This window comes from Portunus trituberculatus, chromosome 21 (genome assembly GCF_017591435.1).
Source record: "Portunus trituberculatus isolate SZX2019 chromosome 21, ASM1759143v1, whole genome shotgun sequence".
NCBI classification, from domain to species: domain Eukaryota; kingdom Metazoa; phylum Arthropoda; class Malacostraca; order Decapoda; family Portunidae; genus Portunus; species Portunus trituberculatus.
In genome coordinates this window covers 10,362,034-10,374,533 of record NC_059275.1, presented here as the reverse complement: position 1 = coordinate 10,374,533, position 12,500 = coordinate 10,362,034, and the positions used below count along the sequence as shown (strand labels likewise).

The window sequence follows — 12,500 nt, the reverse complement described above, 5'->3', positions numbered from 1 at the left end:
AGAAGATGAAGGATACTGATAAGCACAGAGGTAAGAGCCAGTCAATGAAAGAAGGAATGAAGGAAGAAGGAAAAAGAAAACGGATGGTACTGATAAACGGAAGGTAGGAGAGGATATACAATTTGTGATGAAAGAAAATATAACCTTTGAGAAATAGAAGAAAACATTTCAATTGTTTGAATAAATAAAAAAAAAATGAATAAATACACAAACAAATATATAAACAAGATTAGAAATAACAAGCAAACATCAACACCAAGTGCGTCAGTTACCGCAGGAAATGGACAGGTAAAAAAAAAATCAGGTTTATCTTGGGAAGTAATCAGTCAGTAAGGTAAGGCGTGATCACAGCGGGTGTTCAGGTGCTCGCTTATCAATGTAATCAGACACAGGTAGCCAGGAGGGATCAGAATAGCAAGCAACATACATGCACACTCACACACACACACACACACACACACACACACACACACACACACACTACCACTTACTCGGGTCAATATGATGAAGGGAGAACATGGTGATGTTGCGTGCAGAGCGAGAGGTGTGTGTGGTAGAGGAGGAGGAGGAGGAGGAGGAGGAGGAGGAGGAGGAGGAGGAGGAGGAGGAGGAGGAGGAGGAGGAGGGGGAGGAGGAGGAGGAGGAAGAACACAACAAAAAGAAGAACACGAAGAAAAGGAGAAAACACGTGGAACAACAGGGAGGGAGAGAGAGAGAGAGAGAGAGAGAGAGAGAGAGAGAGAGAGAGAGAGAGAGAGAGAGAGAGAGAGAGAGAGAGAGAGAGAGAGAGAGAGAATCAATTAAACAAACAACAATAAATAAACAAGACAAGGATAAAAAGACAATCAAATGAAAATAGACCAAAAAAGACACAGAAAAACGAGAAAAAAAACTGTAAAAGCAGGAGTAAGAGTAAGAAAGTAATTTCACACAACCACCCTCACCACCACTACCACTACCAACACAGCAAACGGACGCGTGAGGGAAAAAGGCAGAGGTAGAGTCAACGGCCCGTCAGTCAGCAAAATGGAGATAGCGAAGTGAATCCAAACATCAACACCACCAGCCACTTCAAGGCCTCTCCTCCACTTCACCACGCTGATTACAGGTTAAAAAAAAAAAAAAAGGTGCGTCGCTGGGAAGTGCGCGAGTACCAGGTGAACAAAGGTAAGTGTGTAAAGGTGTTTTGGTTACTTAGAGTGATATAGTTGTATATAGGTGTGAATGCGTCTTTTTTCATTTATCTATCTTGCTTTTTTTTTAGTTTTTTTTTTGACAGGTGATGTGTTTTAGTTAATTAGCATAAGTATGAATTAATGCTTTTGTTTTTATTTTTGTTTTCTTCTTTCTATTTCTTCTTTTTTGTCGGTTATCTATTTTCGCTTTTTTTTTTTATGGAGGGTTGATAAGTGGGAGGAAAAAGAGGGTGGGAGGTGTGGTTATTTGGTTAGTTTGCTTGGCTGTTCTAGGTGCTTGTTGTTGGTGTTAATGTTGATGATGTTGTTTTTATCCTTTATTTTCCTTCTTAAACTTGAAACACAACTAGTCCGATTTCTAGTATATATTGTGTCTTTCTCTTTACTATCTTTTCGTGGGAATATTATTATGGTTTTAGTGTTTTTATCTTCCTTTTTTTTCTATTGTTTTTGCTTTCACAGGATTATCATTACCCAAATTTCTGTATATTTCTTACTGTCTCCTTTCTTTTCCTCCAAACAATAGTTCAAGCTTTCGTATTTTTTTCTGTTTCGTTGATTTTTTTTTTCTTTACTTCCCTTGTAATCTTTGGCGTCACTTTATCATCACCTCACTTGATTAAATTCCTTGACCAAAGACACACACACAATTGTTAAACAATCTATAAGTCCACTATAGAACCACCGTTTGCCTGCATGGACAATATGTTTACACGTTTTCTTCTTTCCTGTCTACTGGCTGTGTTGTAACAAAATGTGTCTTCAGATACAAGGAACAAAACAAAAAGAAAATAACTTTCTCACTTTTAGATACCTTTCAGTTCCTTCACCTCTCCAGATGGCGCAAAATTATCTCCACTACGACGTTTTCATGCAAGGAATCACTTAATCGTGTCTTGGTGTCAATGTACAATTAGGGTGTTATGACGTGCTCCCTATATAAAACCTAATATGAATATAACACCTGCATTAAGTCAGTTCACCACATAAGTTCACTAATAAATTCACAAGAGTAATTTTCAACAAAGCAACTGTACAAATTAAATTCAGATTATTACAGTGACCAATAGCAATAGTTTGTGTTGATAGCACCGCTGCGGAGTGTGATGGGTGGAGGTGGTGGTCTAAAATGCAGTCGTCACTAGGAAAGGATGTTATGAAGGGCAGTGACTCTCGTGTGTACAGATCGAATAGAGATTAATATAATGACCAGTGATTCTTTATACAACAAGAGCGCCAGGAAGATCAAGATATGGTTGTCTGTCTCATGTGCAGCCGTCCCTAAGAAGTGATGCTATTAAATGCAGTGAATCTCATGTACGTAAGCTGAATAAAGATTAATGCACAGACCAATATGAACTCTTTGCATTAAGGACGCCACAGAAATCAAGAACGAGGGTGGATAATGTCATCCAACGTACAATCTTCCCCAAGAAGTGATGATACGAAATGCAGCGAATATGTCATGTACACAAATCGAATACAAATTAATACATGGATTCAAGAATTTACATTGGAATGGAAGAAGCAAGAAAGGAGTCACTCTGCCGCATCGCATTTTTCTTTGATACTTGAATTTATACTTTCAATCTTATAAATGATGACTCAAGCCTTACCTGCAGTACAGGTTAAAAAAAAATCAATATAGTGACCAATCAATTGCTTTGCACCAGGAACACTGCCTAGATCAAGACCTGAGGATGTGAGTTCAAGGTGAGTGTCTGATATTGACTCGTCCGAAACTATTCATGCAAATTGATAGCTGTACGACGCAAGTAATGCTCTGAAGTTAACTTTATAAGAAAAATCAATATCATGTAGTGAATATAGAAAACTTCCTGCGTCAGATCAAGGATAAAAAGAAAAAGGTCTTGGCGTTATTCTGTGTTTATCAAAGATAACACAGCGCCATGACATAAGAACATTAGGCGTACACGTGGCATTATAAAACCTGATCAGTGTAGTGAGAATATAACACCCGCATTAAGTCAGTTCATACCATTAGTTCATTAATAGACTCGTAAGGATAACCATTTACAAAGCAACTCATAAATCACTGAATAGGTGGAAATCAATGAGGGTTTTCTTGATTAAGTTTGCTAGTAGAAAGCTACGATGCAGGAAAAGTTCAGTGTGTCTTTGATTACATCTGTCTGTGGTTTTATTTCCTATGAATGCATGATAAGCTAAGGAAACTGACGAATACATCCGGGAATTAAAAAACAATAATAAAATGTGATTACATGAGATTGAGTGAGGCGGTGAGATGTCGATTAGACAATACACGCAAAAATTTGAAAAAAAAACACTACTAAAAATAAAATAGAAAATAAAATAATGAATATATATGAGATTTTAGCAAAGCAATGAAAAGACGCCGAATTAAACACGACACGCTACAATCAAAACGAAGAGATTAAACAAAATAACGAGAGGGGGACAAGATGACACACACAGGTTCCGAGCACAGGTGTTATAACGAGATCACCGCACGGGAGCAGGTGACAGACTGAATCCCTTGGCCCTGGAATGAATGAAACAGACCGCGCACTGGGCTTTCCATCTCTAAACGACCGAGAGATAAGAAGATACCTGGTAATGACGCTCCACTTACCCCTTCGATAACTGCGATAGACAGTGATGTTTGTGTAGCGTGTCTTTCTACCTGTCTATCTGTCTGTCTCCACGAAGAACCGAAATGAAGGGATAGAGGCAGACGGTAATAAGGAAAGAAGACGAATTTGTTGGATATGAAAGGAGGAAAAGAGGGAAATAGTAAGAATGGGAGAGACAAAATGGAGGCTGAAAACAGGAAAAGAGAAAAATTATGAGTATGGAAGAGATGACGTGGTGGATAAAAGGAAAAAAGGGAAATAATAAGAATAAAAGACGCAGAGAAAGATGAAAAGCAAATGATGGAGAAGGAACAGACAAAATGGAGAATAAAAGGAGGGAGAGCAAAATGCAAGGATGGGAGATAAAATGGAGATGAAAAGGATGCAGAGAGAGGGAACAGTAAAGGTAAGAGAGTCAGAGTAGAGTAAATGCCTTTAAGTTCATGGGAATACGTTTTCATGCCACTAAGTATCATACGCATGCATGATTAAGGTGCTATTTTCCAGAAGACAAAATTTAGAAGTATTTTAAGTGGTAGTTCGATACAGGCCGGATCTGGATACTGGTGGTGGTGGCGGTGGTGGTTATGGCCGGACCCATTTAAACCGACCGCAGATGACGTCACAGTAGGTACAAAAAAATAGGGCTATTATTTTCAGTTTAGGAACAGATAAGAGACGAGGAAGATGAACTCTGCTGCATACACACGGACACACACACACACACACACACACACACACACACACACACGCCCGGTAGCTTAATGGTTAGAGCGCTGGCTTCACAAGCCAGAGGACCGGGATTCGATTCCCCGGCCGGGTGGAGATATTTGGGTGTGTCTCCTTTCACGTGTAGCCCCTAGCAGTGAGTAGGTACGGGATGTAAATCGAGGAGTTGTGACCTTGTTGTCCCGGTGTGTGGTGTGTGCCTGGTCTCAGGCCTATCCGAAGATCGGAAATAATGACCTCTGAGCTCGTTCCGTAGAGTAACGTCTGGCTGTCTCGTCAGAGACTGCAGCAGATCGAACTGTGAAACACACACACACACACACACACACACACACACACACACGCGAAACAAAACGCAAAAAAAAAAAAAAAAATTACAGGCATAAGTTTAAACTGATATCGTTGTAAATTCGAATTTTGTGCATATCTAACTTTGCAATAATATTTCGATCATAGTCTTGCGTATGTAGGAGTCAAAACAACACACAGGTCTAATAAGACTGGTGTTGCCTGTATATTCATTTATTCATGACCTGTTTAGTGAATCTTGCCCACATATACACAGGTAAAGAAGGGCCAGCGCACGACTTACATGGAGAGAGAGAGAGAGAGAGAGAGAGAGAGAGAGAGAGAGAGAGAGAGAGAGAGAGAGAGAGAGTGTGTGTGTGTGTGTGTGTTCTGTTCACTTATATAAAGAACGAAGGACAGATCAAGGCAATGCATGATGCGAAAGAAGGAATGAAGGATCAGTGAAGGCATTACATGATAAAGAATAAGTTTTGTTTCCATACACACGAAATGAAGGACTATAGTCTGACCAGCCTTAATTTACGGCCGGGGGGGGCGAACGTCTCTGTACAGTGTTGTCACGTTTTCACTACTGTTGTTCTGTAACTCTCTCTCTCTCTCTCTCTCTCTCTCTCTCTCTCTCTCTCTCTCTCTCTCTCTCTCTCTCTCTCTCTCGGGTGCTCCATGCTGGCAGCATTGCTAATATGTATAATGTATTGTGTTGCCTGGCGCAATTGCGCAATAAATTAATCAAATCAAATCAAATCTCTCTCTCTCTCATATATATATATATATATATATATATATATATATATATATATATATATATATATATATATATATATATATATATATATATATATATATATATATATATATATATATATATATATATATATATATATATATATATATATATATATATATATATATATATATATATAAGTGAGTGGCACGAAGTCAGTCACGTCGCCACCACAATGTGTCAAGGCTGGGTGTGGAAGAGTTGCCGCCTGCAAGTGAATAATGCTTTTTTTTTTTCACTCAGGTATTGGCATATACTTACTATTTTGTAAAAATAGAAAGTACACATTAGCTTGGCTTACGAATTATGAATGCGATTATGCCTCACCCTTGAAATTACTGTAAAAGCCAGTAAATGTGAGCATTTTATCTTATAATTATAGCAACTTCTCGTACTACAAGGTGAGGCTATTCGGCCTGGCCAGGCTGGGTTCATCAGTATTGCCGCCACTCACAAGACTTCTACTATTTTTTTTTTTTTTTTACTTTGGATAATAGATTATATTATTACACACCCTAAACATACGCTAAGTACCATTATAAGTTACTACAGTTGATATCAGCAACACTGTTGAATATGTATGCCATGTTTGTATGGTATTATATAGTTTTTTTATGCATATGATGGTTACTGTTGATTCAGCCATCTATATACACAAGTCGAAATTTTATACATCTGAATTGATGGTATTTGCGATGCCTTGTACACCAATAACTTCCATTTCACATCGCATTTTTGGAAACGTGGCAGCACTGTAGAGCTACCCTCGCCCCACCACAACCGTAAATTAAGCCCGGTCAGACTTTTTTTTTATAGTGATGGCATTGCATAACAAGAAGTTTTTTATTTGTTTTGAAGGACTTATTCATGACATGCGTAATGAGGAAGCAGACTGTTGCCTTCATTTTTACGGAGAATGAAGGACTGACTAAGGACGTGCATGATAAGAAAGAAGTGTTTTGCTCTTATGAACCCGAAAAAAATAAAGACAAACGCAAGAAATTAAGGAAAAATACATGACAAGAAGGAAGTCTGAATACAGATAGAACAAATGAGTAGCACCACGGAAAAGGAGGAACATAAACACCGTGACAGGAGGAGGTGAGAGAAGATATAGAGAAACGCACCTGAGGGTAATTAGAAGAACATAACGATGGTATGAAGTGTTGCAATGGTCAGGGGAAAAAGAGAGAAATGATTGCTTGTACTGATAAGAGTAACCTTGACTCACGCTGATAGCGGGTAGTGGAGGAGTGGCATGCCTGATGACCACACATGCCACCCATTACTGATCACTCACCACCACTCACCGCCACCATAGTGAAAGACATGGGAGCCACAGACAGTCTTCTACCCTGTCACGCCTATGAGCCTGTTATCTCAACTCTGTAACTATAAACTAGTTGCTTCCATTTACATTTGGAAAATAAAGGGGAATAGAAGGTCGGGTTTTGTCCTTCCTAAACTCAGGACATTTTCATGGGAACTTAGCAAAAACAAAAGAGAATGTTAATTTTGGTCCTTTTTAAGCATTTCTTAGGAAAAAAAGGACTAATATGTGAATATTTTCCTTCTAAACTCACGAATCTGTTTAAGAGACTAGTACAAACAAATGTAACAACAAATAGATAGATAAAGAATTAACGAGTTTCAAAGATTATGTGAGGGAGACTTTTAGTAGTGTACGCATTACAACAATAAACTGACTTCACATCGCCAAGGAATTCTGCAAAGGTTCCGTGAATAATTCTTACGAGTGGGTAGGTCAGTGACACAAACACAAAGTAAACGCTTATGATAAGTCTGTGTGTTCCTATTTTCTCATAAGATGTCCATATATTACTTGGTACGGCACCTGGCTCACCTGACTCACAGCTAAAGTGCAAAAGACTCATCAAAACAAAGACAAAACTACAAAATAAGTAAAAAAAAAAAAAAAAAAAAAAAAGAATATAATAAATAAGGTACCAAGATCAATAATCAAGTTCCTATAATCACAACCAAGAGTTGAAAACCAAATCAAAGTACTAAGATTAATATATGTGACTGAAGCAATGATCAAGAGTTTAATAGGATAATAAGTAGTGAAAAACACACACACACACACACACACACACACACACACACACACACAGATGACGGCTCAGAAATTAACCAGAAATGCCTCCAATCATTCTTTCTTTCTTTTAGCTGGTAAGCTCATGACAGCTTAACTGACAACACCCCAAGACTGATAAGGAGAGAGATAAGTATGTACGAGTGGCATCAGCAAACCACTTGAGATATCAACATGTAAGTATGTAAGTATGTGTAATACGATCCCACATATACTTACATGCATACACTCTTTTATATACACAAACATATATACATACATAATATATGCATAACCAATTCAGTTTCTTTATTTTTCACATGTATGGTTTTTTTTTTTCTCGTGTATAACAAATGTGTGTGTGTGTGTGTGTGTGTGTGTGTGTGTGTGTGTGTGTGTGTGTGTGTGTGTGTGTGTGTGTGTGTGTGTGTGTATTTGCGTCCTTGATATGTTTATATTTCTTTTAGATTACTTGCAGTGATTCAAAGTTCTCTCTCTCTCTCTCTCTCTCTCTCTCTCTCTCTCTCTCTCTCTCTCTCTCTCTCTCTCTCTCTCTCTCTCTCCTCTAGGCCTTATTAAGTTTAATTGCTCTTAATTTTTTTCTAGTCAATATTTTCCTCCTTCGCTCCTTATGAATAATAACTCGTTTCTAGATCACCTCTTTTCCTGCTCTTTCTCCTACTCCTCTTCCTCATCCTCCTTCTCTCCTTCCCTTCTTTCTCCTCTTCTTTTTTCTTTTCTTTTGTCTATGGCTATTAATTTTTACCTTCTTATCTCCTTCATTTATTCATGTCTTTCCTTTTAGTAAGCCTTAAATGCCTTCTACCAGTCTTGCTCTTCCTCTTCCTGCTCTTCTCCTCCTCCTCCTCCTCCTCCTCCTCCTCCTCCTCCTTCTCCTCCTCCTCCTCCTCTTCCTCCTCCTCCTTCAAGTCTTTCACGTTAGTATTTTTTTTTTTTTTTTTTTTTTTACATTACAAGGGCACTGGCCAAGGGAAAACAAAGTGTTGGAGAAAAAAAAAAATCCCGCTGGTTGCCAGGCCCTGTGAAGAGGAAAGTAGGAGAAAGAGAAAAAACAAAAAAATCTAAAAGGAGGGTCCAGTTAACGTAAGAGGTGTCTTGACACTCCTCTTTTGAAAGAGTTTAAGTCATAGGCAGGTGGAAATACAGACACAGGTAGAGAGTTCCAGAGTTTACCAGTGTAGGGAATGAAGGAGTGAAGATACTGGTTAACTCTTGCATTAGGAAGATGGACAGAATAGGGATGAGAAGAAGTAGAGAGTCTTGTGCAGCGAGGCCGCAGGAGGGGAAGGCATGCAGTTAGCAAGTTCAGAAGAGCAGACAGCATGAAAACAGCGGTAGAAGACAGATAAAGATGCAACATTGCGGCGGTGACTTAAAGAATCAAGACAGTCAGTTAGAGGAGAAGAGTTGATAAGACGAAAAGCTTTAGATTCCACCTTGTTTAGTAAAGCTGTGTGTGGATCCCCCAGACATGAGAGCCATACTCCATACACGGGCGGATAAGGCCCTGTACAGAGCAAGCAGCTGGGAGGGAGAGAAAATGGACGAAGACGCCACAGGACACCTAACTTCTTGGAAGCTGATTTAGCAAGAGTAGAGATGTGAAATTTCCAGTTTAGATTTTTAGTGAAGGATAGACCGAGTGTGTTTAATGTAGAGGAGAGGGAAGTTGAGTGTTATTGAAGAAGAGAGGATAGTTGTCTGGAAGGTTATGTCGAGTAGATAGTTGTAGAAATTGAGTTTTTGAGGCATTGAACAAAACCAGGTTTTCTCTGCCCCAATCAGAAACAAGTGAAAGATCAGAAGTTAGGCGTCCTATAGCATCTCGCCTTGAGTCATTTAATTGTTGTTGGGTTGGGCGTCTGTTGAACGCTGTTGAATAATGCAAGGTGGTATCATCAGCATAGGAGTGGATAGGGCATTGAGTCAGATTTAGGAGATCATTGATGAATAATAGAAAGAGAGTGGGTGATAGGACAGAACCCTGTGGAACACCACTGTTGATAGTTTTAGGGAAGAACAGTGACCGTCTACTACAGCAGCAATAGAACGATCGGAAAGGAAACTGGAGATGAAGGTACAGAGAGAAGGATAGAATCCGTAGGAGGGTAGTTTAGAAATTAAAGATTTGTGCCAGACTCTATCGAAGGCTTTCGATATGTCAAGGCCGACAGCAAAGGTTTCACCGAAGTCCCTAAAAGAGGATGACCAAGATTCAGTTAGGAAAGTAAGAAGATCACCAGTAGATCTGCCTTTACGGAAACCATACTGGCAATCAGAGAGAAGGTTGTGAGCTGATAGATGCCTCATTATCTTCCTATTAAGGATAGACTCAAAGGCTTTAGAAAGGCAGGAAATCAAAGCTATAGGGCGGTAGTTAGAAGGATTGGAGTGGTCACCTTTTTTAGGGACAGGTTGAATGTGAGCAAACTTCCAGCAAGAAGGATAAATAGAAGTAGAGAGACACAGATGAAAGAGTTTGACCAGGCAGTGAGCGAGTTCGGAAGCACAGTTTTTGAGAACAACAGGAGGGACTCCATCCGGACCGTAAGCCTTCCGAGAATCAAGGCCAGAGAGGGCCAGGAAAACGTCTTTATAAAGAATTTTAATTTTAGGGATGAAGTAGTCAGAGGGTGGAGGAGTAGGAGGAATATGCCCAGAATCATCCAAAGTTGAGTTGGTAGCAAAGGTTTGAGCGAAGAGTTCAGCTTTAGAAAAGAAGAGACAGCTGTAGAGCCATCTGGATGAAGTAAAGGAGGGAAAGACGAAGAAGTAAAGTTGTTAGAGATATTATTGGCTAGATGCCAGAAATCTCGAGAGGAGTTAGAATTGGAAAGACTTTGACATTTTCTATTGATGAAAGAGTTTTTAGTAAGTTGGAGAATAGATTTGGCATGATTACGGGCAGAAATATATAGGGCATGAGTTTCAGCAGTTGGATGGCTACGGAACCGTTTGTGAGCCGCCTCTCTATCATTGACAGCACGAGAACAAGCAGAGTTAAACCAAGGCTTTTTAGCTTTAGGGTTAGAGAAAGTATGAGGAATGTATAGCTCCATGCCAGAGATAATCACCTCTGTTATGCGCTCGGCACAAAGAGAAGGATCTCTGACATGAAAACAATAATCATCCCAAGGGAAATCAGAATAGTACTGCCTTAGTTCCTCCCACTTAGCAGAGTTAAAATGCCAGAAGCACCTCCGCTTAGGCGGGTCCTGAGTATAACTTAAAGTCTATTCTATTTATCTCATTTAAACCTGGATATGAGAGAGAGAGAGAGAGAGAGAGAGAGAGAGAGAGAGAGAGAGAGAGAGAGAGAGAGAGAGAGAGAGAGTCATATCCGCTTCTCCTTTTGTCTTCACTTTTTTTCATTTCTCTTAATATGTGTCTCCGTTGGTACACTTGTCTGTCTGTCTGTCTGTCTGTCTGTCTGTCTGTCTGCTTGTCTGTTTGTTTGTCTGTCTATCTTTCTATTTATTTATTTGTCTATCTCTACGAAGTAATATTTAAAAATGAGATAAAGATACGAACGATAAGAAAGTCAAACCAAGAAAACATACACAAGGACGAAAGGAAGAAAAGAGAGGTGAAGGTGAATAGGTTGAGAGAGAGAGAGAGAGAGAGAGAGAGAGAGAGAGAGAGAGAGAGAGAGAGAGAGAGAGATGTGAATATGACACCACAATCACAAGAGAAGAGCAGCTATGTGTGTGTGTGTGTGTGTGTGTGTGTGTGTGTGTTGTGTCTAAGCAAGGTAACACAAACGTGGGTTGCGTCCTTGACAGAGACACAGGACTAGTAGAAAATGAAAGTACACGACCACTTACGCACATAAACTAAACTAAAAAGTAAAAAAAAAAAAGGAAAAAGCAATAAAATAAAAGCAAGGTTAGAGATAGGAAAAAAAAAGAAAGACCAAGAATAAGAAAGAACAAGAGCTATATTAGTGGAAGACAAGAGAAAGCAATAATTGAATTTTATGAAGTTGTTTAAAGGCAAGAAGAATAAAAAGTGGTAAATAATGATGATGATGATGATGATGATGATGATGATGATGATGATGATGATGCCAGTGGTGGTGGTGAAGGTGAAGACTAGGAAGAAGAGGAAGAGGAGGTAAGACTAGAAGGAGAAGGAGGAAAAGAAGATAAATAAGAATAGTGTGATATAAGCACAATTCCAATAGTTTCTCATGTCTCTTTATGATGAGAGAGAGAGAGAGAGAGAGAGAGAGAGAGAGAGAGAGAGAGACAGGTGGGGTAAAGAGATATGACAGATCGAAAAACATCTGTACTTCGACCCTCCTCCCCATCTCTCTCTCTCTCTCTCTCTCTCTCTCTCTCTCTCTCTCTCTCTCTCTCTCTCTCATGGCCTTGGCGTCCTTGAACCGATTTTTTTTTTTTCATTTTTTTTTCTTCTGTGGATGACTCGGTAACTTTCTAAACTTATTTCTGTTGACAATGCATGTGTGGTTACTGGACTGTGTGTCTGTGTGTGTGTGTGTGTGTGTGTGTGTGTGTGTGTGTGTGTGTGTGTGTGTGTGTGTGTGTGTGTGTGTGTGTGTGTGTGTGTGTGTGTGTGTGTGTGTGTGTGTGTGGAGAGGTGGACCTTTAATATGATGAAGTAAAAGTGATTAATGCAATATCACTCTATTTATCAGTCTATCTATCTATTCACCTATATTTATCTATTTAGTAAAGATGTACCGCTGCATCGGTATCGGTATCGGAATCGGCGGTATCGGCCCATTTTTT

At 39.3% G+C, this 12,500-nt stretch overlaps 1 protein-coding gene and 1 long non-coding RNA gene across 3 annotated transcripts in view; both read right to left on the bottom strand.

The window, feature by feature from the left end:
- Nucleotides 1-12,500, bottom strand: part of LOC123506899 (bromodomain-containing protein DDB_G0270170-like) — a 179,751-nt gene that overhangs the window by 150,866 nt on the left and 16,385 nt on the right. The window contains exon 1 of one of the 2 annotated variants that reach the window (XM_045259282.1): nucleotides 6,865-6,913. The exons of the other annotated variant lie outside the window; for it this stretch is intronic. Within the exon in view, the coding sequence (XP_045115217.1) occupies nucleotides 6,865-6,910 (46 nt within the window). The 5' untranslated portion in view covers nucleotides 6,911-6,913. Of the gene's footprint in view, nucleotides 1-6,864; nucleotides 6,914-12,500 lie in introns of those variants that run through there. 2 annotated transcript variants of the gene reach the window in all.
- LOC123506901 lies at nucleotides 1,587-3,716 on the bottom strand. Its single transcript, XR_006675549.1, has 2 exons — nucleotides 3,652-3,716; nucleotides 1,587-1,935 (listed from the first exon to the last, which is right to left on the bottom strand). It is a non-coding gene; the product is annotated as an uncharacterized LOC123506901 (long non-coding RNA).